This window comes from Oncorhynchus mykiss, chromosome 3, assembly GCF_013265735.2.
Source record: "Oncorhynchus mykiss isolate Arlee chromosome 3, USDA_OmykA_1.1, whole genome shotgun sequence".
Lineage (NCBI taxonomy): Eukaryota > Metazoa > Chordata > Actinopteri > Salmoniformes > Salmonidae > Oncorhynchus > Oncorhynchus mykiss.
In genome coordinates, this window is record NC_048567.1 from 32,253,828 (window position 1) to 32,276,843 (window position 23,016).

The 23,016-nt window shown below is 44.7% G+C and overlaps 2 protein-coding genes across 6 annotated transcripts in view; one reads left to right on the forward strand and one right to left on the reverse strand.

Moving 5' to 3' along the window:
* Window positions 1-918: 918 nt before the first annotated feature.
* Window positions 919-23,016, reverse strand: part of macf1b (microtubule actin crosslinking factor 1b) — a 42,236-nt gene continuing 20,138 nt past the window's right edge. For 4 of the 5 annotated variants that reach the window (XM_036973881.1, XM_036973879.1, XM_036973877.1 and 1 more), the window contains 29 exons: window positions 22,386-22,589; window positions 21,622-21,853; window positions 21,009-21,235; window positions 20,665-20,787; window positions 20,462-20,563; window positions 19,827-19,928; window positions 19,469-19,633; window positions 19,058-19,213; window positions 18,722-18,919; window positions 18,256-18,384; window positions 12,980-13,150; window positions 12,525-12,680; window positions 12,115-12,321; window positions 11,781-11,900; window positions 11,455-11,624; window positions 10,987-11,146; window positions 10,637-10,831; window positions 10,218-10,343; window positions 9,406-9,549; window positions 8,740-8,928; window positions 8,242-8,356; window positions 7,490-7,659; window positions 7,184-7,346; window positions 6,776-6,930; window positions 6,565-6,639; window positions 6,282-6,399; window positions 5,836-5,990; window positions 5,257-5,377; window positions 919-3,278 (listed from right to left, as the gene is read on the reverse strand). In XM_036973881.1, the coding sequence (XP_036829776.1) occupies window positions 3,253-3,278; window positions 5,257-5,377; window positions 5,836-5,990; window positions 6,282-6,399; window positions 6,565-6,639; window positions 6,776-6,930; window positions 7,184-7,346; window positions 7,490-7,659; window positions 8,242-8,356; window positions 8,740-8,928; window positions 9,406-9,549; window positions 10,218-10,343; window positions 10,637-10,831; window positions 10,987-11,146; window positions 11,455-11,624; window positions 11,781-11,900; window positions 12,115-12,321; window positions 12,525-12,680; window positions 12,980-13,150; window positions 18,256-18,384; window positions 18,722-18,919; window positions 19,058-19,213; window positions 19,469-19,633; window positions 19,827-19,928; window positions 20,462-20,563; window positions 20,665-20,787; window positions 21,009-21,235; window positions 21,622-21,853; window positions 22,386-22,589 (4,374 nt within the window). In that variant the 3' untranslated portion in view covers window positions 919-3,252. The remainder of the gene's footprint in view (window positions 3,279-5,256; window positions 5,378-5,835; window positions 5,991-6,281; window positions 6,400-6,564; window positions 6,640-6,775; window positions 6,931-7,183; window positions 7,347-7,489; window positions 7,660-8,241; window positions 8,357-8,739; window positions 8,929-9,405; window positions 9,550-10,217; window positions 10,344-10,636; window positions 10,832-10,986; window positions 11,147-11,454; window positions 11,625-11,780; window positions 11,901-12,114; window positions 12,322-12,524; window positions 12,681-12,979; window positions 13,151-18,255; window positions 18,385-18,721; window positions 18,920-19,057; window positions 19,214-19,468; window positions 19,634-19,826; window positions 19,929-20,461; window positions 20,564-20,664; window positions 20,788-21,008; window positions 21,236-21,621; window positions 21,854-22,385; window positions 22,590-23,016) is intronic. The other variant, XM_036973880.1, reaches the window with a different exon arrangement.
* LOC110518684 (nuclear factor 7, brain) lies at window positions 14,822-17,878 on the forward strand. The gene is made up of 6 exons (XM_021596135.2): window positions 14,822-15,278; window positions 16,258-16,353; window positions 16,444-16,674; window positions 16,780-16,802; window positions 16,878-17,005; window positions 17,112-17,878. The coding sequence occupies exons 1-6, from the start codon at window positions 14,886-14,888 to the stop codon at window positions 17,633-17,635; spliced, it is 1,395 nt and encodes a 464-aa protein (XP_021451810.2). The 5' UTR covers window positions 14,822-14,885; the 3' UTR covers window positions 17,636-17,878.

The following is a 23,016-nucleotide window of genomic DNA, read 5'->3' on the forward strand; positions in this document are numbered from 1 at the left end:
TGATGGAAAATGTAAAAAATTTATGTGAAAAAAGTTGTAAATATATATATATACGGGACACGACAAGACGAGGACAAAAGATGTCTGAACTGCTATGCCATCTTGGAGAGAACATTGGAACGCTTCAGCTTTACAGATTGAATAGAACCCTAGATCAAAGTGTTTGAGAGAAAACAACTACTATTTGAACCCAGGCCTGGTGGGCACTCGCGAGCTGGACACAAGTCCAGCCACAGAACACAAGTCCAGCCACAGGGCACCATGGTGGTTTCACTTCAGGCCAAGCCGGTCAAGCAGGTCACTCTCATGACCTGAGTTGGTGCTGGCTGTGTGTGTGTGGAAACACAATTTACCGTTTTCTTCCCCTTCTCTCTTTCTGCCGGGTCTTGTGGCTCCATTTTGCACAATACATATTAGTGCGTTTTGCCTGACATGCATTAATAGGACGTTGGACATGAAGGGTCTGAGTTTGGAGAAAGCCAAAAACAAAGGTTACAGAGTAAGACGACCACCTGGGTATTATGTTAGATGTCGCTCTTTCTACACTCGTATTAGGTACAGGAACAAAAGACATGATAATTTGAGACTAAGGATAGCTTCTTCCTCGATTTTATGTGTGCATCGTGACCCAGCATCCTTCAGTACCCGGTTCATGCTAGCCGATGCCATCAGGATGTTTTCCTGTCTCTAAATTATTTCACAGAGTACTAACATAGAGTACACTATGCATACACTTATGAGCCTCCATGTCACTTCTCTGTAACATTTAAATATGAGAACATGGGCACATTTGAATTAAAAAGGAGGTTTTGAACCCCATGTGTTTAAATGTAGCAGTGATGATGTCTCATGGTCAGAAATAAATTATAGGAAATCAACGCTAAAAAGTAAGTGTGCAATAAAATATGAAACATTATCTTAATTTCATTACAAATGGTTTATTTTACAATGGACTTAAAACATTATTAGTTTCATTCTTCTACAGTGTTCCTAAATTAGATACCAGAACAAGCGCTGGGTATAGAAATTGACATGTACAGTACAGAAAGATAGGGGTGCATAGCAGTAGAGGAATCTGGATATTGTGTTTTACAGTACATTGAGATTCTGTATTGCCCAACATTCTCACATTGAAGCGTAAAATGACAATGGAATGAATCGGAAACAAAGGAGTTCGACATTTTGTTTTTTGTTTTTCTTAATCATAACTGCATAAGCCCAAACCTTATTGTGTACACACATGTAAAGTACACAATCCACTGCTTTTGTCATGTAAGATTGTACCTTTCTTGGACCAGTCTCAATAAAAAAACGAAAACCCATACTTAACACATGCCCACACACACACTTGCTAACAGTGGTAACACACACACACTTGCTTACAGTGGTACAATTTACCAGATATACAGTAAACCATAGAGAAGGCAAGCGCAGTACAAGATTAAGCAGGGACAAGTCCAGATGCCACCTATAGACAAAATATTTGTACGTTGTCCATTTTAGGACATCGTCAGCCTCACACCTCATCTGTCTGAGGTAGAGTTGAGGGTGTAGACTTTCACAAGCGGGTCACATGATATACAGTTTTCTTTGGGTAGCACCGGCACAGTCATGGTGAGCGGCATCAATCCTCTGTCTGACAGTTGTTGTATGCAGAGGTGTAATTGTTTGAGACACACGTGGGGAACGTTTGCTATAGGTGGGACATTTTGCTTTTATGCCTAGGCTCAAAAGGAGGAAAGAGACATAAATTAATGTGTTGCTTTGCCTAAAATAGTCAGAATTAAGACCGAATGGAGGAAAGAAAGCCAAGATCTCATTGAGAACTACACCTTTGTATTTTGGGAGGGCCACACCCTGTAAAACCCTACAGTTGTTCATCAGAAATCAAATAAACTCCCGTCTATTTCTCTAGTCCTAAACACTGAAACTAAGTGAATTAAATCACAAAAAGTGACACACACATACAGAACCAAACCAAAGAAAAAGTGCATTCCATGGGGAGAAGGTAATGTGTGAAGAACACAACTTGCCCTTCAAATGTCCCGCCATATAAAACCTCCAGTGGCTTCTCAGCGGTGACATAAAAAGTACATCTACAATCTCACAGTAATGTTCCACGTAAACATTCAACCCTTAAACATCAAAAGGCAAAACCAAACCTGAGAAAATAATCTCAACAAAACAATGACCCATGCCCATCTTCATACACGTTTTGACCTTAAAATGTAGCATTTAAAACAATACTTACAGGACGTTAAAAAGAAACCTTTACACTGACAGTGTAGCGTCTGTTCAGGTTGAAGTTGTAACATGAAACAGCAATGTGGCCCCGCCAGCAGTGTTTCCTTAGCCTGGTCCCAGATCTGTTTGTGCTGGCTTGCAAACTCCTATGGACGCTGTTGGCGAAACAGTACAAGCAGATCTGGGACCAGGCTAGTGTTTCCTATTATGTCATGGGGAAATAATTACAATGGTGAAAGATGATGGAGCCATTGGCTCTGTAGGCTTTGGCATCATCCTTTGGACGGCCTGTGTCTTGTTACTAAATACAGCGTCTACTAGCACACCTTCACGTACTTGCATTTGAGCGCATTTTACAGACCCACTTACTTCAAAGGAGAAATGCAGTACACACAGTAACATAAGGGAACTAATTATGACGGTCGCTGATGAAACCCTGACTTCATGTAGCTTAGAAAACGATGATCCAGTTGCTGCTAATACACGCGTTTGTTCTTGCAGAGTTTTGAGACTTAGCTTCAGGCCACACCATTGCTTGATCACAGCTTGCCCTGACATCGTTATAAGGGCACAGGGGTAAAACAAATGTTGTAGATTGTAAGCTTTGTCGATAGCCGTCATGCGATTCGTATCCATGCAGACTGTTCCAATATCTTTATCCTCGGATACTGTCATATTCGGAAAGCCAGTATCGAAGTTGTTCAGATGATCGAAATGATGACTATATCAATATAACGACTCGGAGAGGAGAGTAGTGGGTTATGTCCAGGTTTAGGTCAGAGGTCATGTCCAGATCCCTAGCTGACCAATCGAAGGCTCTCCAGAGAGCCTGCAAACACAATGTCCAATAGTGTATCTGGCCCTTTTGTATCACTTTCTGAAGGTTGTGGAGTTTGTGACTGAGGCCTTGTCTTGTTGGTCTCTCGCTCTCTCTCTGGACCCCAAGGCGGTAGTGGAGCTCTTCACTGTAGCGTTCACATGATGCGCGTTGTGGACATACCTTCCTCATCATGTGGGCAGTCTTTCAGCTTCCTCTGAAAAATACAAAAGTCATAATTTGTATTTCTTTCTTTCACCTTTATTTAACCAGGTAGGTCAGTTGAGAACAAGTTCTCATTTACAACTGCGACCTGGCCAAGATAAAGCAAAGCAGTGTGACATCAACAACAACACAGAGTTACACATAAACAAACGTAAAATCAATAACTCATAAGAAAATAAAAATAGAAAAATCTATGTACACTGTGTGCAAATGTAGAAGAGTAGGGAGCTAGGCAATAAATAGGCCCTAGAGGTGAAAATAATTACAATTTATCATTAATACTGGAGTGATAGATGTGCAGATGATGATGTGCAAGTAGAGATACTGGGGTGCAAAAGAGCAAGAGGGTAAGTAATAATACGGGGATGAGGTAGTCGGGTGTGCTATTTACAGATTGGCTGTGTACAGGTACAGTGATCGGTATGCTGCTCTGACAACTGATGCTTAAAGTTAGAGAGGGAGATAAAAGACTCCACCGTCAGAGATTTTTGCAATTTGTTCCAGTCATTGGCAGTAGAGAACCGGAAGGAAAGGCGGCCAAAGGAAGTGTTGGCTTTGGGGATGACCAGTGCAATATACCTGCTGGAGCGCATGCGGGTGGGTGTTGCTATGGTGACCAGTGACCAGTGAGCTAAGATAAGGTGGGGCTTTACCTAGCAAAGACTTAAAGATGACCTAGAGCCAGTGGGTTTGGTGACGGATATGTAGTGAGGGCCAGCCAACGAGAGCATACAGGTCGCAGTGGTGGTTAGTATATGGGGCTTTGGTGATAAAACGGATGGCACTGTGATAGACTACATCCAGTTTGCTGAGTAGAGTGTTGGGGGCTATTTTGTAAATGACATCGCCGAAGTCAAGGATAGGTAGGATAGTCAGTTTTATGAGGGTATGTTTGGCGGCATGAGTGAAGGAGGCTTTGTTGCGAAATGGGAAGCCGATTTGAGATTTAATTTTGGATTGGAGATGCTTAATGTGAGTCTGGAAGGAAAGTTTACAGTCACCAGACACCTAGGTATTTGTAGATGTCCACATATTCTAGGTCAGAACCGTCCAGAGTTGTGATGCTAGTCGGGAGGAAGGGTGCGGACAGCAATTGGTTGATGACCATGCACTTAGTTTTACTGTCATTTAAAAGCAGTTGGAGGCCACGGAAGGAGAGTTGTATGGCATGATGCTCATCTGGAGGGGTTTTAACACAGTGTCCAAAGAAGGGCCAGAAGTATTCAGAGAATCACCAGCAGCAAGAACAACATCATTGATATATATTCAGAGAAAAGAGTCGGCTCAAGAATTGAACCCTGTGGCACCCCCATAGAGACTGCCAGAGGTCCGGACAACAGGCCCTCCAATTTGACATACTGAACTCTATCTGAGAAGTAGTTGGTGAAACAGGCGAGGCAGTACTTTGAGAAGCCAAGGCTATTGAGTCTGCCGATAAGAATGCGGTGATTGGCAGAATCGAAAGCCTTGGCCAGGTCGATGAAGACGGCTGCACAGTACTGACTTTTATCGATGGCGGTTATGATATTGTTTAGAACCTTGAGCGTGGCTAAGATGCACCCATGACCAGCTCGGAGACCAGATTGCATAGTGGAGAAGGTACGGTGGAGAAGGTATGGCTTTCGAAGATTTTAGAAAGGCAGGGCAGGATGGATATAGGTCTATAACAGTTTAGAGTGTCTCCCCCTTTGAAGAGCTGGATAACCGCGGCAGCTTTCCAATCTTTGGGGATCTCAGAAGGTATAAAAGAGAGGTTGAATAGGGTAGTAATAGGGGTTGCAACAATTTTGGCAGATCATTTTAGAAAGAGAGGGTCCAGATTGTCTAGCTGTCTAGCCCAGCTGATTTGTAGGGATCCAGATTTGAATCCCCATCATGTCAGTTGAGGAGCTATCATGTTGAACTCATTTGAACTTCACTATAATTGCAAGTCCATTTCCATTCACAGAGGGTTTATTTACTGTACACACCTGATGGTGAAAGAGAATCGTCATCCCCCGCAGTGGAGAACTGTAGATCTGACCCCAGAGCAGCTATGGAGCTCCTGGGCCGGATGCAGCGGTCACCTGAGAGACTCCTCCGCAGTAAGGCCTGGAACATGGGCTTAGAGATGAGTTAACCATGATACTAGCCATCTCAATGACATGAATAGGTGAGCTTACCTTATTGCTTTGAGGACTACCATACTACTACAAAGGAGAGTGTGTTGTTTTTATCTATTTATTTGACCTTTATTTAACTAGGCAAGTCAGTTAAGAACAAATTCTTATTTACAATGATGGCATAGGAACAGTGGGTTAACTGCCTTGTTCAGGGGCAGAACGACAGATTCTTACCTCGTCAGCTCAGGGATTCAAGCTAGCAACCTTTCAGTTACTGGCCCAACGCTCTAACCACTAGGCTACCTGATGCCCCAACAGAGTGTGTTGGTTTAGGGCTAGTACAAAGTTACAGCGGCAAGCTTACCTTGTTGGTTTGTAGGCTTATACACAGTTAGTGATGTGACTGTTTCTGGGTCTGGTAGTACACTACGATGGAGGAGATCTTACCTTGCGTGTTAGGGGGCTGCTAGGAGCCGAGGCACTGCTGTAGAGACTCAGGCTGGAGTTGGACCTGCTGACCGTCAGGGTTTTAGATGAGCCTCCTCTCCGAGAGTTGTCGAACAAGTACTTCTCCTTTATCTTTAGGTTCGTCCGACCTTTCACTGTGACATAAGTAACAGATGTCAATGGTCATTATGAATCTGGCTTCATTTTTGGAGGATGTAGTGGATGCAATGCTAGTGGAAATTGATTGTATTAAAAGCATGGGGAAAGAGCTCTTACAGAGTTCTTCTTAGGTCCCCACGGCCTCTGTCCCCATGCTTTCTGGACGTTGCTAAATAACCAGCTAACAAACTTCAAAACGGTTTGGATGAAATGCCAACATCCAAGATAAGTTAAAACCTTATTTTTGAGAATTATACGGTCCTACTGCACTTTAAGTCTCCACTAACCTCTACAAGGGTCGTTCTTGACCAGGAATTCATCAAGTGCTGTCCAGCCTCCTCCCACCCGTACCATCAGGGTACTGCGCAGGATACGCACCATCCGCAACTGTTGGGAATCCCCAAACTACAGCAGAGACCAACAAAAAACATAACTGGTTTTAATAGTCTGGCATTAATCAAGGCATTAACAACCCTATAACCAACATTTTCACTGGGTTCAGTTAAACACATGTTCCTTGTTCCAATGACCTACATACAATCAAAAGGTCAAAGGTTAAAGGTCCCTCACCCTGTAGCGGTTGGCACTGATCTGCTCCACCTGGAACCTCTTGGGGCAGTTGCACTGAGACACCTGTCGACCCACCTGAGGGAGATACGGGAGTCAGTCAGTCAGACAACTTTCATCAAACCCAACTGTGGTTAGGTGTGTTACGTTGAACTGTATTCTGTTACACCATTGAAGATCATGGGCATGAAAACAACTCTGAGAGACATTTCACCTCCTCGTTGATCTGATCTGCATCTAGCGTCCTCCTGTAGGGATCCCGGCTGGGATGGAGGGCACTCACAAACTCATAGTAGTCAATGAAGCCGTCCCCATTCATGTCAAAGATATTGGCCACTGCATTCATCTCCAGGGAGTTGGTGGGGAATTCTAAAAAGGTAATATGTGGATTTGTTCATGTGGATTTGTTTAAGTTTTCGACTTTCAATCAGTGATAGAAGTTCAAATTTCAATAACATTTTAATAACAGACTGATCAAAGTTTTATGCTGATTTAGTAAGGCCATTGTTCTCTTGTTTTATACATGAATCAAATCAATAATGAATGGGCGTTGAGTAAATGAACGTAGGGCTTGAGGGACAGATGCTGAGAGGCTGGGAGTGGGGATGGGGGCAGGGCTTACTGGATGCCAGGACGTTGTCGATTAACTCCTTCTTGCTGATTCGTCCGTCCTGGTCCCTGTCGATGTTTCGGAACACATCTAGGATCCGAGACTTGAGGTGGCTGATCCACTGCATGTAGCGCTTTCGCCAGACGTTGAAGTCGAAATTCGCAAATTCCTCCATCTGTTTGTTGAGAATCAATAATATTAGCGACAAATGACATTAACACTGTACAACGAGTAATTTATGTCCGGTTTTGAAGCTATTGAAAGGGAAACTAACGAACTAGAGCTAACACATCGGTGGCAGTATGTTGTGCCAGTCACCTCTTGGAGTCCCTGCTCGTGCTGCTCCAGGCGGCCCTGTCTGGCCAGAGCCAGGAGCCAGAGTTTCTGCCAGTGGCTGACCAGCTGACACAGCTGAGGGGTCTGAGGGTCCAGGTTCTCCAGGGGGAGAGGGATTACTGTAGGCTGGAGTTTCAGAGTGGTCCTCCTCTCTGGAGCAAACACAGAAGATGAATACCTCAATTAGCTTAGTAGATACAAACTTCAAGGGACATTTTACATTAACATACATATATACATATTTTTTTTATCTCAATATAAAATAATTTCTGGGTAAAAAAAATATACAAAAATAGCAAAGAACAATTTCTCAAGCAAGAATTTATCAAGGACTGTCTAGGAGTGGTCTGATTGGGGGGAGGGGGACTGAAAACAAGCAGTTATTGACCGAGAGGTTTGGAACTCTCTTTAGTCTTTTCAGTAATTTACTGCCTGGTGATGTCAATAGGCAGGCCAAAACTCTTACACGAGAAGGGCATTATCATAATTTTCACAATTTCACAGTATTATTCCAACTTCATAGCGTGGAAATATATATAAAACACAGGACAATTACGTGTTTGACTGCATTGGGCCTTTAATGTAAAATTAGTCCATATTTCACATTATCCCTCAAAAAAACATGCACGTCAACATTTTAATATGGCTCAGATTAGAGCTGTGAGTAAAACAGTTATTCAATAAAATACAAAGTCCCGAAGCCAAGTGGTTGCTAACCCTAACCTTTCACTTACTTGTCAGTGCCTTGCGGCACGGTGAAGCCTGCTGTTTGGGGATCAGCTTCTCTTTGCAGGATTTTGTGGCATGTTCAACCTCTGGTAGTTTTCGGTTCAGCTCCTCCATGAATACCTGGAGGTATGAATGGTGAGTTATTAACAGTCTTAACAACAACAAAAATTGAGTCTGTAAAAAAAATTAAGTAGTATTTTGTGAACTAATACTCGCACTTGACTTTTTCCCCCCTTAATAGCTCTGACTTCGCTGATAGCTACTTTATTGTGGGAAATATATGTGGTTGTCCCACCTAGCTCTTAAGATGAATGCACAAACTAACTGTATGTCGCCCTGGATAAGAGTGTCTGCTAAATGACAAAAATGTCAAATGTAAATTTATTTGGTAATTGTATACTGTGTGAATTGGAACTGTTTAGCTGTGTTTGTTAGTTCTGTGCTCTGCATGGTTTGAGACTGTGTGTTAATATGGTTTGAGACTGTGTGTTTATGCACAATACCATGTGTTGGGCGATGAGTTCCTGGTTGTGTTCTATGCTCTCAGCCGGTGGCTCCTGGTCTCTGAGGTTGAGGGCCTCCTCGGCGGATGAGATCCAGTCCAGTAGGCGCTGTAGCTTCTCCCGCTCAGCCTCCAGAGCAGACAGGCTGGCCTGGATCCTCTGGCCCTGCTGCTGGGCCCAAGTCTGCACCTGAATCAGAGAGAGAGAGAGAGAGAGAGAGAGAGAGAGAGAGAGAGAGAGAGAGAGAGAGAGAGAGAGAGAGAGAGAGAGAGAGAGAGGGGGGGAACACCAGCAAAAAGTCTCACCTGGATTCTGTGTTGTCTACAGGGAATCAGCGAGACCACCTAACAGAAAATGACTAACTGCAGACTGACTGCAGATTGACTGACAGGCTGCTAAAGCAGCAACAAAAACATACATTTTCTTCAAAATGGATCAAACATTCACTGTTTTTTTTGGGGGGGGGGGGGGGGGGGGGGTAAATGTAAATATAACCTAGTGTAGCAGGCGTAGAAAGATGCCTGAGCAGAGTTCCCACTTCAGTTTTTAGGGGAACTCCGCAAAGGCTAATTTAAATACCTACGAGAAATAAGGCTACAACGTTCAAGTCATAGTTATTATATTTTTGTCCTACGTAAAGTCCCAAGTAGGTAAGAGTGGACGCACCTCTTCGTAGCGGGTCTTGGTGACACTGATCCAGGACTTGAGTGTGATGATGGAGTCTGGGTGACAGGAGGACAGGATTTCCTCATTCAGACACCGGATGCTCTCTAGCTCCATCTCCTGGGAGCGCAGGGAAGTGATTGACTCCTAGACACAGGGCATAAACACAGAGCTCATTACACCCCCTGTCTACTGGGTAATGCCATCAAAATATACTATGAGTAAATACAAAATGCTTGGTATCTTGAAAGTCAGTAAAACTGTAAAGGTAAACACAAAACTGAAACCACCTTCCTCCAGCCATCTGAGTCCATCACCATCTTTCAGTCTAGCCCTACCGCTTCAGCATGGCTTACCCTTAACCCCACTATCCTCACACACTCTTCTCAAGCACCCGCTATTTTCCACATACTCACACACACACACACACACACACACACACAACACCTGCTCGCTCAGTCATGCACCGACACATCACACCTTTTCCCTTCCTTGAGCCCAGACCCTACTCTTTATTCCATGTTTTTGTCCCTTTCTTTAGTTTGGCATTGTTTTGTTTTGATTTCAGTTTCTAGTTTTTCATGTCTACAATTTTAAAGCAACTTTGGGTTCTTGAAAAATGCTTTGAAATTTCCATGACCTATTATTATTTTTATTATTACTATAATTATTAATATAAAAAGCTAGATAAAGTATCAGGCTTTTATAACTTGTATCTTGCAATCGCTACAAGCCCTGATGTTAATTGTTATTATGCTATTTATACACCTTAATAATGGAGGCTACAGTCATATTAGGCCTACATGTCTACCTACCTCATGCTGTTTGCGGAAGGCCAGCAGAGCTTCCTCCTCCTCAGGGATGACCCCGTACCTCAGCACCCTCTCTGCCTCCGCCAGATGCTCCAGGAAGGAGTGGACCAACCTGTCAAACTTCTCAGCCTGACAGAGACACACATATGAAAGGACAATTGAGACAAACCATCCTTCAGAGAAAGACATAAAGCCTCAAGCACGTTTATAACAAGTCATAAATCATTATACCTGCAAAGCTTTAAGTAAAGTGTTTAGGAAGGATAGGCTTTATTGTCCAAGAGGTGGGAAATTGTCTCGGACGATTTTTGGGGGCTCATGCGAGATGTGAACTTTGATATACCCTGTCCACACGAGACAATTACATAACAAGATAAGTCAGTGTTATCATAAAATGTGAATAAGACAGTATGGTGAGTTACCTGTTGAAGGGCTGCCTCCAGCCTGGCCTGCTTGGATACGGACAGTTTACACACGTCCTCCCAGCGTGCCTCCAATTCGTCCATCTGTTCCTGCAACCAATGGGCATCAGCAGTGCTGCTCCTGGTCAGGTCCCTCACCGAGCGCTTCAGGGTCCTAATGCACCCGGCTCGCTTCCCCAACTCCTTCTGGAACACCTGAGAAACAAGAGAGTCCAAGAGAGTGTCAGCTGTCCGCTGTCTGCTGTCACACAGTTTACAGGTGAAGCCTCAAAGAAAGGCATTTTTATGGTGTCCATAGGAAAGCCTCAATATCGTATCGGATCACATACACAGAATGTCTAAAAAATGACCTTGTGCTTGTCGATCAGATTGTTGACCATGTCTTTTTCCCCACCGACAGGTACGTCTTCAGCCAGCTGTGGCTCTGCTCTGTATAACCAGTCATTCAAGGCTTGAAGGGCGTCTGTGAATCTGCCTGAAAACAGCAGTGCTTCCTCCAGTTTGTGTTGCCTGAGGAAAATGTCATTGGATTATATACTCTGTCAAAGTTGCCATGTTGCCCAAACTGATTCCGATCACAATCCACTCTCTATCCCTACCCTTGGCTTTGATGTTTGCAGATCCCTTCAATGTTTGCGAATCTATGATGTGGAAGCAAAATTGTGGATAGTCCACAACTATTTGGATTGAACGTATCCTATCACTTCAGGTCTACAGATATCAAAGGCCTAGGGGAAGAGCGAATTGGGACCAGTGTTTGAAATCATTTTAGGTGTGTGGAAATGCTATTTCCCTCATCAGTGCATTGTGTCCCTCACCTTTCCATGGATTTGCCACTGATGGTATCCCATGAGTCCCGGAGCTCAGAGAGCAGGTTCTCCAGGTGCTGTCTGTCCTGGGCGCTCTGAGACCTCTCATGAAGGCCCCGCCCACTCTTTAGAGTGGCCTCGTACATGGGTCGCTTCGAGCGCAGAAGCTTCTGGAAGTCCTAGGAGCACACATACAGAAAAATACAGGAATGAAAGGGATAGTTCAGTGAAATATGTAATTTTAAAAGTAAAAACTATGGATTTAAATTATACATTCCAAGCTAGAAAAATATTCACAAGAGCTATAATTATTTCTATAATTTCTTTAGGCCTACCTTCTGTTCGGTGAGCTGCAGTTTAATTTCCTCGTGGTCCACAGCAATCTCTTTATGTGTGTCCAGCGTCTGCTCCACCTCAGTCATCCAGTCCACTAGGAGGCGCCAAGATTCACTGAACTGAAATATTAGCGGTTTACACCCGCTTGTTATCATGAGAGCCCTTCTAAATTGGACTATTGAAACTGAGGCATTAGCTGTTTGGAGGGTTATTATGAGTTACTAGATAGAGGATGTTGGAAAAAATGACTATGTGGGGTGGAAAATACAGAATAGTTAATAATGACAAAAAAAACGACATTTCAGAGAATATCTGATGGTTCTGTATCGCTACCTGTTTTGCATTCTTCTTGACGTCCTCTAGTGTTCGGCCCCTCTCTGTGGCTCGCTGGTGAAGTTTCCTGTAGCGGTCGTGTACGGTCATGATCAGGTTGTGAACCACGTCACAGTCCTCCTTCCTGCTCAACTCGGTCAGCCTGGAGCCTGCACTCTCCACCACTGTCTTCTTCTCACCGTAGCAGTTCACCTCACTCACCAGAGTCTGAGGGGGTGGTGGGGGGGGGGTGGGGGTACACTATGATTTATCATATACATGCAGACATAATTCGCACATGCACACCCATATGCACAAACATACACTGTACTCTCACACACATAGACACACAAATGCATGTGCATATGCATGCTAATATGCACAAATACAAACTCACGTGCAGGCACAGACACACACACACACAAACCCACCCGATGGTCTTGAAGCTGGCCACAGACTGTGTCCAGGACAAAGCTGGGGACAGGAAGGACTCCTATGGCCTCCTCACACTTGGCCATCCTGGTCAGCAGCTCCTGGACATTACAGTGGAACTCCTTCGCCAGGCTCAACCCTTCGGTTAGCTTAGCCTACGAACAGAACAGATACCACACTTTTACTCAGGTCATTCACAAACATACTGTAGTTAATCATCCTGTTCTTAGGCCCCTAGTCGGTGTCACTTAGCCTGGTCCCAGATCTGGGTTGGAAGTAAACTGACTGAAAAAGGGAGGGACTACCTGAACTTATCCAGTAAGAAAGGCTCCTTTTCGTTTTCTGTAGCCAAAACATTGCTGCCTGCATGTGATGCCTGTATGTGATGTTAACAATGGCCAGAGGAGTTGGCTAAAGCACGTAGATCCGAGAGCAAGATAAGTCTCACTCTCACCTTGCGGTCCTGTACTTTCCCGTAGACGGTAGTCCACTTCTGCTCCAGGATACAGAGGCTGTGTTCCGTGCTGGAGCCCCGGGTCACGTTGCTGCTCTCCAACATCCTGCGGATGGCGTTCCTCACGTCTGTGTAGGCATGGAGCTTGGAGTCCATCTCATTACACAGTTCCTGGTGGGAGGGGGGGGGGGGGGGGGGGGGGGTACAGAGAGGGAAAGGGAAAGGTGGGATACCTAGTCAGTGGTACAACTGAAGGCCTTCAACTGTAATGTGTCTTCCGCATTTAACCCAACCCCTGAGAGGGGCGTTGCAAAGAGACACTAAAAGAGACTCTAACACATGTTAGAGTTTGGCATAGGCCTTGTGGTTGACGCAGCGGACTCTGGACCACATCCCCTTGCAATGGGGGATTGAACCCTGCTCAGCATCCACTATGTCCACTCATATACAGTACGTCTCCCACTTTCCTTTCAAACTGATATATATATATATTTTTTATGTACAAAATATTATTCTTTATGTATGCAGTCAAACGGTAATCTACTCACTAGTTTACTGTCCACTATAACTATGTAACACAGGAGAGAAATAGCCTATTGACTAATTGTCATCTTTTTGCAAATCGGTTGATATGAGGCTGCAATAAATGTGACACCGTTCTACTCTATTGATAACAATATTGAATATGCTCTCGGAGCCATCGCCATCAAGACCTTCCGTCTCCCCAGAGTCTGTGCAGCAGGGAGGAGCTCTACAGCACAGTGGCATTGTGACATTGAACAAAGAGGATGAGGGTATTTTGGGACAGGCACTGAGCATTAGCACCCGGTCCTCTCTCAGGATCCTCTGGGGAGTGCCAGTGTTGTAGTACTAAAGTCCAGTTTAGCGACTTGACTACAACACTAGGCCCAGCACACTGACACTGTGCTGTCAGCTCAAGAGGAAGATCATATTTTGGTACAGGCACTGGGCTCTAGCACCCTCTCCTGTCCCAAGGACCCTCGGGGAAGTGCAAACCACACTGACACTCTGTACTGTCAGCTCCGTAACACCCTGAGAGTGGTGTGAGACTGGTGGAGTGGTCTTGATGCACCCCAGAAGGCATCTGTCACTGAGACTAGTCCCAGGGAGAATAGTAAGAGAGAACACTATGTCAAACTGCCTAAGCTCATTAGAACCTAGGGGGATTGACAGCCATCCTCAGCCCTAATAAGGCTCCTAGCTTCCTGGCTGCCTGGGAGGAAGAACATCGGACAGTGTGAGATAAGTAATTCATCACTAAGCCTGTGTCCATCGCATTGCCTGCCTGCCGCTCCATCTTAAAGAAAGAGAGAGAGAGAGAGAGATGGCAGACAATAACATTTAGTTGAAGCTCTTAGAGCTGCTTGCTAATAAGATGAAAGCATACCTTGGGACAGGTTTACTCTGACTGGGATTCACGGTGACTTTTCTCCACCAGATTTTAAAGGTAAAATGTTACATACTGTACTACAACAGTCTCAATGGTGACCATGGCTTTATGTTTACACCGTTTTAAGCAATACCCTCATCATTTCCATGTCTTCACCATGTCTGGAACTTACTGACATCTAGTGGTAAAGAGGTGTGCTCACATAGGCAAAAGTTCTCACCAAATGTCGTTTTTTTTTTGTTGTTTATGTCTAATAGTTTGTACAATATTTTGCCTTTGCTAATTGTTTGCCATATTGCTATAATCATAAAGAGTTGACATTATTTTCCAAGACTGAGTTTCTGCACGGAGGCAGAGTGAGTTTGGTTTCTGTTATGTTTCTTGGTAACTCGTGGGAGGAGTCCATTTCAATCATATTAACATGCCCTTTGATCCAGCCACAGCTCACATCGACGAGGAAGGAATAGCACAGACGATCCCTGTGTGTGAAAAAGAATGGCTGCCAGTTTGTCTCTCTTGGAGGAGCACCTCTCTTGTCCCGTGTGCTGTGACATCTTCAGGAACCCTGTGGTCCTGAAATGTAGCCACAGCTTCTGTGAGGAGTGTCTGCAGAAATACTGGAAGGATATGGAGAATCCGCTGTGTCCTGCATGCAGGGCAGAGTGTTCATCTGAGGAGCAGGGTTTAAGCCTCGCCTTAAAGAGTCTCTGTGATTCCTTACAGAAGGGGGGTGAAAAGATCAGATCTGATACCTGCCGGCTGCATGGAGAGAAAATGAAAATCTTCTGTTTCGATGATAAACAGCCCATCTGTGTTGTCTGCTACACATCAAAAAAACATAAAGGTCATACCTGTTATCCCATTGAGGAGGCTGTGCCGGATTTGAAGGTGAGACCATTTTGTAAAGTTTCTGTTTACTTTGCTTTCATTTACCTGCCAATGTATCTCCCTCGGTGACGGAATAAAGGTCTTAATCAGCGTTATTTTGTGAGTTCAGTGGACTTTGAGTTCAATTTGAAAAGGCTTGTTGGGTAAAATGACAAATTCATGTTTGCCTGTGGAAGGCAATGACAAAAGACTTTGCACAAACGCACTTTCATCTTGGAAGTTGACAAAGAGAGCACATCACCAGAGAGGAAACCACAATCTACTCTCTTTGGCAACACGATTTCCCAATGGGGTCTTGTCCTGAACCCGTATTGAAAAAGCGTCTCAGAGTAGGTGCCTGGCTCCCAAGTGGATGGGCCTATGCCCTCCCAGGCTGGAGAAAATCCATAGATTAGGGCCTAATTAATTGACTTCCATTAACCGATTTCCTTATATGAACTGTAACTCAGTAAAATTGTTGAAATTGTTGCATGTTGTGTTCATATATTTGTTCCGTTTAAATTATACACCAGATAGGTGCGATGAAATAGTAGTACGGCTTGGGTATTCGAACCAGCGACCTTTCAGTTACTGGCCCAGGGGGTAACCTCCTGGTTCTATGTACATATACTGTTCCCCGAGGGGTTCAGTCCTTAACACCACCTTTCCAACTGTTTATCCCACTATCCCTTATTCTGCATCTGTCTGAATAAAGTACAAAACCCTTTAAAAATATATATATATATATATTTTTAAATATATCAGGGGAGAGCCCAGCAGGAGGTTAGAGGGCTTCAGATCATTCAACACAGGCAACCAACCAGCTGCACTACGATTTCTCGTTACATTTGTTGGTTGAGCTAATATGCCTAAATGTTGAGAAAACTAAAACCGGTACTGCAGCTGGTTGCCGAGATCAACACGTTCTTGTTTTTTTACAGTGTGACAGAGTTGTGTAACTAAAAAAAAAGACGTGTTCCAATTATCACTTCCAATCTAGAGTGAAATTCAGGCTGTGGTTTCCACTTTGAAGAACAAACTAGCAAACAGGAATGCAGCCAAGATGGGCCATCAAAGCTGGGAGGAGCACATCAAGGTAGCTATCGCAATACAATTTAAGCAACATGCGAATTGGAGTGAGCACTTGAGCAGTGTTGAAAAGTGAGCCGAATGTTTTCTACTGTAGGGCCAGGCCCAACGTGCAGAGGAGCAGATAAGGAGGGAGTTTAAGAAACTCCAGCAGTTCCTAGAAGAGGAAGAGACGGCCAGGATAGCTACCCTGCGAGAGGAAGAACAGAAGAAATCTGAAGTGATGCGAGAAAGAGCCGAGACATTAGCCAGAGAGATCACAATCCTTTCAGAGACAGTTGTAGCTGTCGATAAGGAAATGGAAGTGGACAACATCACATTCCTCAAGGTAAGGGGTCTGTCAAAATGTTTCAAATCCCATTGCTGTGAAACTATTTCTCTCACAGTTACCTAATAACAAAAGTGACGTTTGTCCTCATTATTTTTTTTATAGAACTACAAGGCCATACTTAACAGGTAAATCAATAAAAAATATATCTAAATATCTATATTTTTTTCCATTTCACTGACGCCATCCTTTTTTTACCATAGAGCCGACTGCACATTCCCAGATACTGCAGATACTGAGGTAGTATCAGGAGCACTGATTGACATGGCCAAACATGTAGGATCTCTCAAGTTCAAAGTTTGGGAGAAGATGCTTGAGTTTGTTGACTACAGTGAGTGCATTCCCCTCCCCCCCCCCAAAAAATGTGTTTCTCTACTGTCTCCCCCACCAATATAGTTCAATATTAATATACAACATCTCTGCACACATCCCTATAGCTCCTGTGATCATGGATCCGAACACGATGTCCTCTAAGTTCACCCTCTCTGATGACCTCACCACTATGACATACTGTGACGAGAGGCAGAGTCTCCCAGACAATCCCGAAAGGTTTCTTAACGTAGGAGTGTTGGGTTCTGAAGGGTACAGTAAAGGCACCCATTACTGGGACGTGGACGTCGGAGATAATGATAACTGGATCTTAGGAGTAGCCAAAGAGTCCATTCCACGCAAGACTCAGGTCAAAATGGAGCCTCGGAGTGGGTTGTGGATCATCAAATACATCTGTGGGAAATACAAAGCAGGTATAAAATCATACGTCCAGATCGTGGTAGACGAGAGCCCACGAGTGATCCGAGTACAACTGGACTGTAACAGAGGGGAGGTGAAATTCTTTGACCTCACCAAGAACACGACCCTGTGCACCTTCAAAGACAAATTCACTGAAAAGATGTTCCCATACTTTAACAGTGGAAGTGGGATTTGCCCACTACGCCTTTTAGGAAAGGCAAAAACTGGCTAAATTGCCAGGGTCAAGTGAGGACAAAATGTACTAACATAGGAAATTATGTAATGACTTCATGTACTGACTAGCTGGAGGGTTGTGAAGATAGTTAATGACTCAAACTCCATGTAATTAACAGTAAAACTCGCCTTTGATATAAGACACACTGCCATCTCAGAAGTAATGAACAAGTGTTTCAAGCAGTTGATACAGTATATTAAAAAATGCAATGTCAGTAACACAAATAAATAATATATGTAATTTTCCATTGCACCTTTCAATTCACCCTTGAATTTACAGATTCAAAGAACAAGTTTGAATTAAAGAGATCTACTAGTTGGGGTTATCCAGGTATGTAGATATCACTGTTGCTCGATGCCACACTGTAAATGTGCACACTCAAAGATTAGGTTCCTCTGAGCTGAGGCAAAACCTTGTAGAAATCATACAATTACAATACACATTGGGTTTTAATGAGATGCAGTTGGATGGGGAAAGTGTTCTCACCCTATATTATTATGAATCTCTGAACTTGGATATCGTTTTTTCATCAAGGCACAGGACAGTTTCAGCGGGCAGTTACTAGATAGGTTACTGCGGTGGGGTACAGTTGGTGTGAGGTGTTGGGTTGGCCTTACCAGATGTGCGTTGAGCCTCTCGCTGGCAGAGTCAGGCATCCCCCACACTGTCTTACTGGAGGACAGTCTCAGGTCTGTGTTCTCCAACCACTGAAGAAGGTCCTGGATCTCCATGGTAACATCTTGGACCTAGGGTAGAAAAGAATAAAGATGAATACATTTCTGAAAACCACATTTATAAATATTTAACAATCAATTAGTAATCTGTTACGACTGCAATATTTCTTATTAGTCGGATTCAGACACTGGCCCCTAGAGGGCACCACAGAGCAGATGATCATTCAGTACTGTGGACTAACGATATCGCAATGTTGGGCGAAAACCTACTAAGTAGCTAGACCTAAGACTTCTAATAAGTTTGCCATCTCTTTGCGATAGTGAATGAGAAAGAGAGATGGAGGGACCATGAAAAAATAACCTTTAACTTGCCTCTTGGTCTATTCCCCCATTCCCAATCTCTCCCCACCTGACTGAGGTTGTTCTCCAGCTGTAGCTGTCTGCGCTCTGTCTCACAGCGGACAAACTCCCAGCGTTCGTTCAGCTGCTCCAGCCGCAGGTGCAGACCATGAGGGCTGTCCCCAGTCCCCACCTCCAACAGGCACCGCCCCGCCTGGTTCAAAGACTCCACCGTACGCACGTGGGACATGACGTCATTACGCAGCACCTAGAGTGGGGAGAACATAGTACATGCATATCCAATATATCCAATTAGTATCATCCTTCCTCAAACACCCATAGGTGTCAGAAGCATTAAAATAGCATTGATCCCAATAAACTGTGTTGATTCATTTAAGTCACGAACCTTGTGTTTGGCCAGCTCTATCTCGCATGCCTGCAGGTCGATGCTGATTGGGCGGCTGCCCTGGAGGAGATCGGCTGTGTGGGAGAGCCAGGTGTGCAGCTCGTCCAGAGTGTTCTGGAACTGACCCAGACCCAGCAGAGCACACTCCAACTGATGCTGCAACCACAAGTAGTGAAAACACATTAACGCATTGTCCGACCTCTTCAATAACATAACCCTTAAAAAAACACTGAACAGGCTTCGGTTTCCTGAACACAGGCTAAGCATTATCCTAGACCAAAAAAACATCCTCAATGGAACTTCTCCATGGAAAGTGCTTCTTAATCCAGGACTCGGGTTGATCTGTGTCTGGGAAACCAGTCCCAGCCAATTGGATCCCACATATTGATGAGTGATTGAGTGGAGTCTGACCTGTCTGCTGACAGTCTCTGCCTCCAGGCTGTCCCAGCGCTGTCTGAAGTCACACAGGGGAGAGACGGATCCGGGACGCTCAGAGCCTGGAGACAGCCTGCACACGAAGCGGTGGTTCAGGCTCTCCACCTCGATCTTCTTCTGGTACAGCTCCCGTTTAAACTCCTGAGGAGAAAGGGGCACCTGGTTTCATATACTTTACAGAGCTGGCAACGTGGAAAGACCTGTCAAAGACTCAAAGGCTTAAAGTGACAATTATGGAATGTCTTGCTTCTCGCTCCCATGATAGACGATTGGTTTGAGTTTAGAAAAGAGTGGAAGCTCTTCAGTATGTTCTGTTTGCGTAGAGTAGACTGACCTTGAGATCACACAGTTGCTCTTTGACTGACTCCAGGTCAGTTCCTACCAAGAACTCCTCTGTGGATCTCAGCTCTGCTGACTTGAGCCACTCGAAAAGCCCCTGTGGAAAAAGGAACGGATTGTTTTTATTTGATTAAAAACATCATTCATTCATATACGCACATGTTTGTGTCACAGGAGACTATGAATAGTTGCTATGTATTTTGAAGTGGTGAAATAACTTCCATATTTAACAATGAAACATGCGATCCTGCGGACTTGCATAAGTGGTGACACTGAGGCTGGCTTCCCAGACCTCGGGTATAGACGGGTGTCTCTCACAGTTAATAGCATCAACACCATTTGTTTCCCACTGGCAGGGAAGTGCACAGTCTGTCAGTCACTCATCACCAACATTACAGGGAGCTAGAGTCTGGTTTCTGCCATTGCAATGGACATAAAAGACTAGTGGAGGTCTTTGTTGGCTGATTTCCACCGCACTGGGGGGAGTTAAGAGGAGAAGCGGCAGCCAAGCAAAGCTATGTGACAATACGGATATGTTAGTGACCGGCTCCCACACACAGACACGCACAAACGCATTCACGAATGCACGCACGCACTACACATGCACGCACACACACCGTACACACGCACCTGTATGGTGTCCTGGTAGTGTAGAGCCATCTGTAAAGATTCCTCCAGCGTTTTGTGACACTCACTCCAGAGTTTACTCAGGTTGTTCCATGTGCAGTAGAGCTATGGAGTCAGTGACGAAGTTGTTTCAAAAACACATTGGAAAATGATTGTCTGACGGAAAATGAATGTTAAAATGAATGTTACGGCCTCTCACTCCTCACCTCATCTAGGCTCTTGGTGACATCAGGTTTGTCTGTATCCCCACATGCTGACATCAGGTCCATTCCCAGAATGCCAAGCGTGTCCAGCTCCCCCTGTAGACTGTCAATGTCCTTCCTGAGTGTCTGTAAGGCGATATCGTCAGGGGTGAGAGGCCCCACAATGCAATTGGTAAGAAGGGAGATAAATAGAAGCAGGCAGCATAAAGTACATTAGTTGAAATACATCGTCTTGGATCGTCTTAGTACCTGGCAGAGGACGAAACAAACACATGACAGAAGATGAAAAAAAACACATTCACTGGAAATCTTAAGATCAAACCAACAGCTCCACCGGCCGCAGTTACCTGCATGGTCTCCAGGCTCTGGCGGATGGTCTCTGAGTCTGTCCTACTGGCGTTCAGGTCCAGGACAGCCTGTTGGGCATCGTTCAGGCCGGCCGCCACGTCACTAACATCGCTCCAGAACTTGAGAGCCAGGTCCAGCAGATTGAGCAGCCAGCCATCTCTCTCCTGAGCCTGCGTCTGAGCCTCCTCCCACAGCTGGGTCAGGCTGGACACCTGCTCCTGGATCGCTAGGGAGAACACAGAACACAGTCAATATAATACATTGTGTTTTAGTCGTTTAGCACACATGGCATACACATGTCAACCACATATAACAAACATTGCAAGTCACAGTGACATCTCTGCCTTTTCTCTCAAATTACGTTCTCTACACACTCCAAAAAAAATGGAACCCATTGTAGGTAACCTATGCAGCATCTCTGTCAAAGGTGTTTCAAGATAAATTCATGACACACAGGCAAGCAAGAAAAACACCTGCTATGTATTCCCCCTCTCCAGATGTCTGCTGCTAAACAAGAAAAGCTCCCTATTGATGGAAACAACTCACACAAAAGAAAGTTACACACCCTTTACACTCCCAACCGTTCAATGCAAAGAACCAACATGGGTGTACCTGTACCGATGGAGGCGTCCCCAGCTGCCAGCGTGTTGGCCAGGAGCTCGTCAGCCTGGGTCCGGACACTCCCCAGCCCCAACTCCAGCTTGGAGAGCTCAGCCAGGGTGTGCTTGTTGTCCTGTAGCTGCTCCTGGATGCGAGGGGTCTGGCCCTGCAGAGAGACTGGGGACTGCATATGGCCAAGCAGACGATCCAGACTCTCTCTAATCAGCGTCATCCTCTCATTCAACTACAGAGACAAGACACCATTGTGTTACTGTGTGTGTGTGATGGTCAAACGTTTACATGTGTATAGTCTATTCTCACAGTATGTGTTCTGGCAACACTGCTGTGTGTTCTGTATTTAAATATAAATGTACCATGTGTGTGTCTTCATGTGTGTCTATGCATGAGTGTGTGTGTGGGTGCGTGTGCTTCGGGTGTGTGTGTGTTTGTGTTGCACGTGTGTCTTTTTTAAAATGTTAACCCTTATTTTACCAGGTAACTTGACTGAGAACACATTCTCACTTACAGCAACAACCTGGGAAATAGTTACCGGGGAGAGGAGGGGGGATGAATGAGCCAATTGTAAGATGGGGATGATTAGGTGGCCATGATGGTATGAGGACCAGATTGTGAATTTAGCCAGGACACCGGGGATAACACCCCTACTCACGATAAGTGTCATGGGATCTTTAGTGACCACAGAGAGTCCGAAAGACAGTCTTCGTGCATGCTTGCGTGCGCATGTGTTCATGCAGCAGTGCGTGTTTAACTGTCACCTGTGTGTATCTTGGCAGGGACTCTTCCAGCAGATTGGCAGCCTCTCTGACCCTGTCCCTGATGGCCCTGTGCTGCTCCTCAGCCTCTGTGGCGCTATGACAGAACTCCTCCCCCTGGGCGGGACTAAGCTCTGACAGACGCTTCCCCAGCGAGCACAGCCGTGCTATCAGAGGTCTATGCTCTGCTATGGACTCCCTTAGGCCCTAGGTGAGAAACAGTTAGGTGTCATAGAAATAGATCCCGAGACACATAGATCTGGGTTGTATTCATTAGGGCACACAGTAGTAAAAAGTTTTAAAACTGAAAACTAAAAGGACAGTTTCTTATTGGACAAATTCAGGTAATTCCTACACGTTTTCTTCCGTTTGGTACCTAATGAATATGACCCAGATAACTTTTTGGGCATGGTAAAGGCATTGTAGAGTGCACTTAAATGTTTGAAAAACGAGGAGTCTCAATTCTATCCCTGAGAACTGTTGAAGAGGAAAGGTAAAACGGGTCACCTTGTCTCACTTTCCATGAACTACCTAGGAGAATAGAGATGTCTTTATGTACCTGTGGGAATGTTCAATGTTATCCTTTCAGGAAGTAGATTAAAGTACACTAATGAACGGAGCCAAACAATCTACA